Raw genomic sequence first — 1,881 nt, 5'->3', positions numbered from 1 at the left:
GAACTGCTCGGCCGCTATCAGCAAACGTTCAACGTTGTTGGCCGTGACTGGTACTGTGCCGGTGTAGGCGTACTAGATAATGAGCCGCATCATTTCAGGTGAAGTCCCGGGGATTTTATAGACAACGTTCCTGGCATTGCTCCAGCGGGTGGAAAACAAAGCCCTGAAAAAAGCAAAGCAGTGCTGGGGGAAAAGCATCTTTGCTGCGTTAAACCCGGACCCTGTTATGCCCTGTGTTTCCTTCCCGGGGCACCAATTTGGGCACGCGCTGTAGCCAAACTGGGAGGCCGTGGGGTTTATTAATTCATGTGTTACGAGCCGGTTGTTTTAACAAGGAGTCACCGCCTCTGTTTTAGTTGTTGCTGAATGATGCTTATACTAAGTCACGGACTTTTTCAACTTCCTGTAGAAGGTGGGGGGGCACAGACAAGACAAGCTGGCCAAAGGTATATTCCATCCCATAGATGTCATGCTCAGTATATAAATGGGAGTCAGCCTAGGGTCAGGGATCCATCATCGCTTCTCTGGACAGGCGGGGCAATTGATCATTGGGTGGTGACAGCAATTTGTGTTGCATCACTTTATTATCATCATCATCATCATCATCATCTTTTCTGTTATTATTCTATTAAACAATATTTATCTCAGCCCATGTCTTTTTTTCCTTTTTCTTCCTTTTCTCCCTATTCTATCTGGGACATCCCATTTTATTTAAGAGCTGTTATTTGTCAGGCCACATGTGGCACAGAGTTGTGCAAGGGTCAGACACAGTAGGATCAAGATTCAAGACAAGTAGTATAAACCCAGAAAAATATAAATAAGCGGGATTATCACAAGATAAAAAAGCAGGCTCGTGGCCTAAAATAAACTCTGGGCAACGTGCGGAGAAGGGGCGGCAGGTTATTGTCGGTGAAACAGTGTCCATTGGGCCAATTTCCATAGGGCGTCCTTGAGCTCCTGGTTCCTCATGCTGTAGATGAGGGGGTTCACTGCTGGAGGCACCACTGAGTACAACACTGCCACCACCAGGTCCAGAGGTGGGGAGGAGATGGAGGGGGGCTTCAGGTGGGCAAACACGGCAGTGCTGACAAACAGGGAGACCACGACCAGGTGAGGGAGGCATGTGGAAAAGGCTTTGTGCCGTCCCCGCTGTGAGGGGATCCTCAGCACAGCCCTCAAGATCTGCACATAGGACACCACGATGAAAAGAAAGCACCCCAGTGCTAAACAGACACTAACTACAATAAGCCCAACTTCCCTGAGGTAGGAATGTGTGCAGGAGAGCTTGAGGATATGGGGCATTTCACAGAAGAACTGGTCCAAGGCATTGCTGTGGCAGAGGGGGAGTGAAAATGTATTGGCCGTGTGCAGGAGAGAATTGAGAAACCCACTGCCCCAGGCAGCTGCTGCCATGCGGACACAAGCTCTGCTGCCCAGGAGGGTCCCGTAGTGCAGGGGTTGGCAGATGGCAACGTAGCGGTCGTAGGACATGATGGTGAGAAGATAAAACTCTGCTGAAATGAAAAAGTCAAAAAGAAAGAGTTGAGCGGCACATCCTAAGAAAGAGATGGCCCTGGTGTCCCAGAGGGAATTGGCCATGGCTTTGGGGAGAGTGGTGGAGATAGAGCCCAAGTCGAGGAGGGAGAGGTTGAGGAGGAAGAAGTACATGAGGGTGTGGAGGCGGTGGTTGCAGGCAATGGCGGTGATGATGAGGCCGTTTCCCAGGAGGGCAGCCAGGTAGATGCCCAGGAAGAGCCCGAAGGTCAAGAGCTGCAGCTCCCGTGTGTCTGCGAACTCCATGAGGAGGAAGTAGGTGATGGAACTGCTGTTGGACATTTGCTGCCTCTGGGCAGGGCGACCTGTTCAAGGAGGGAAACAGAG

General features: G+C 50.8%; 1 protein-coding gene across 1 annotated transcript; it reads right to left on the bottom strand.

Annotated features, from left to right (window-relative positions):
- Window positions 1-900: 900 nt before the first annotated feature.
- LOC309685627 (olfactory receptor 14C36-like) lies at window positions 901-1,668 on the bottom strand (the record flags this gene model as incomplete). The annotated part of the gene is made up of 1 exon (XM_082501365.1): window positions 901-1,668. The coding sequence occupies one exon, from the start codon at window positions 1,666-1,668 to the stop codon at window positions 901-903; it is 768 nt and encodes a 255-aa protein (XP_082357491.1).
- Window positions 1,669-1,881: the final 213 nt, after the last annotated feature.

The sequence above is a fragment of the Vanellus vanellus genome, assembly GCF_965231255.1.
Source record: "Vanellus vanellus genome assembly, contig: HAP1_SCAFFOLD_147, whole genome shotgun sequence".
NCBI lineage: Eukaryota > Metazoa > Chordata > Aves > Charadriiformes > Charadriidae > Vanellus > Vanellus vanellus.
Note: the sequence above shows the minus strand (reverse complement) of the source record. Positions and strands in the feature narration are given on the sequence as shown.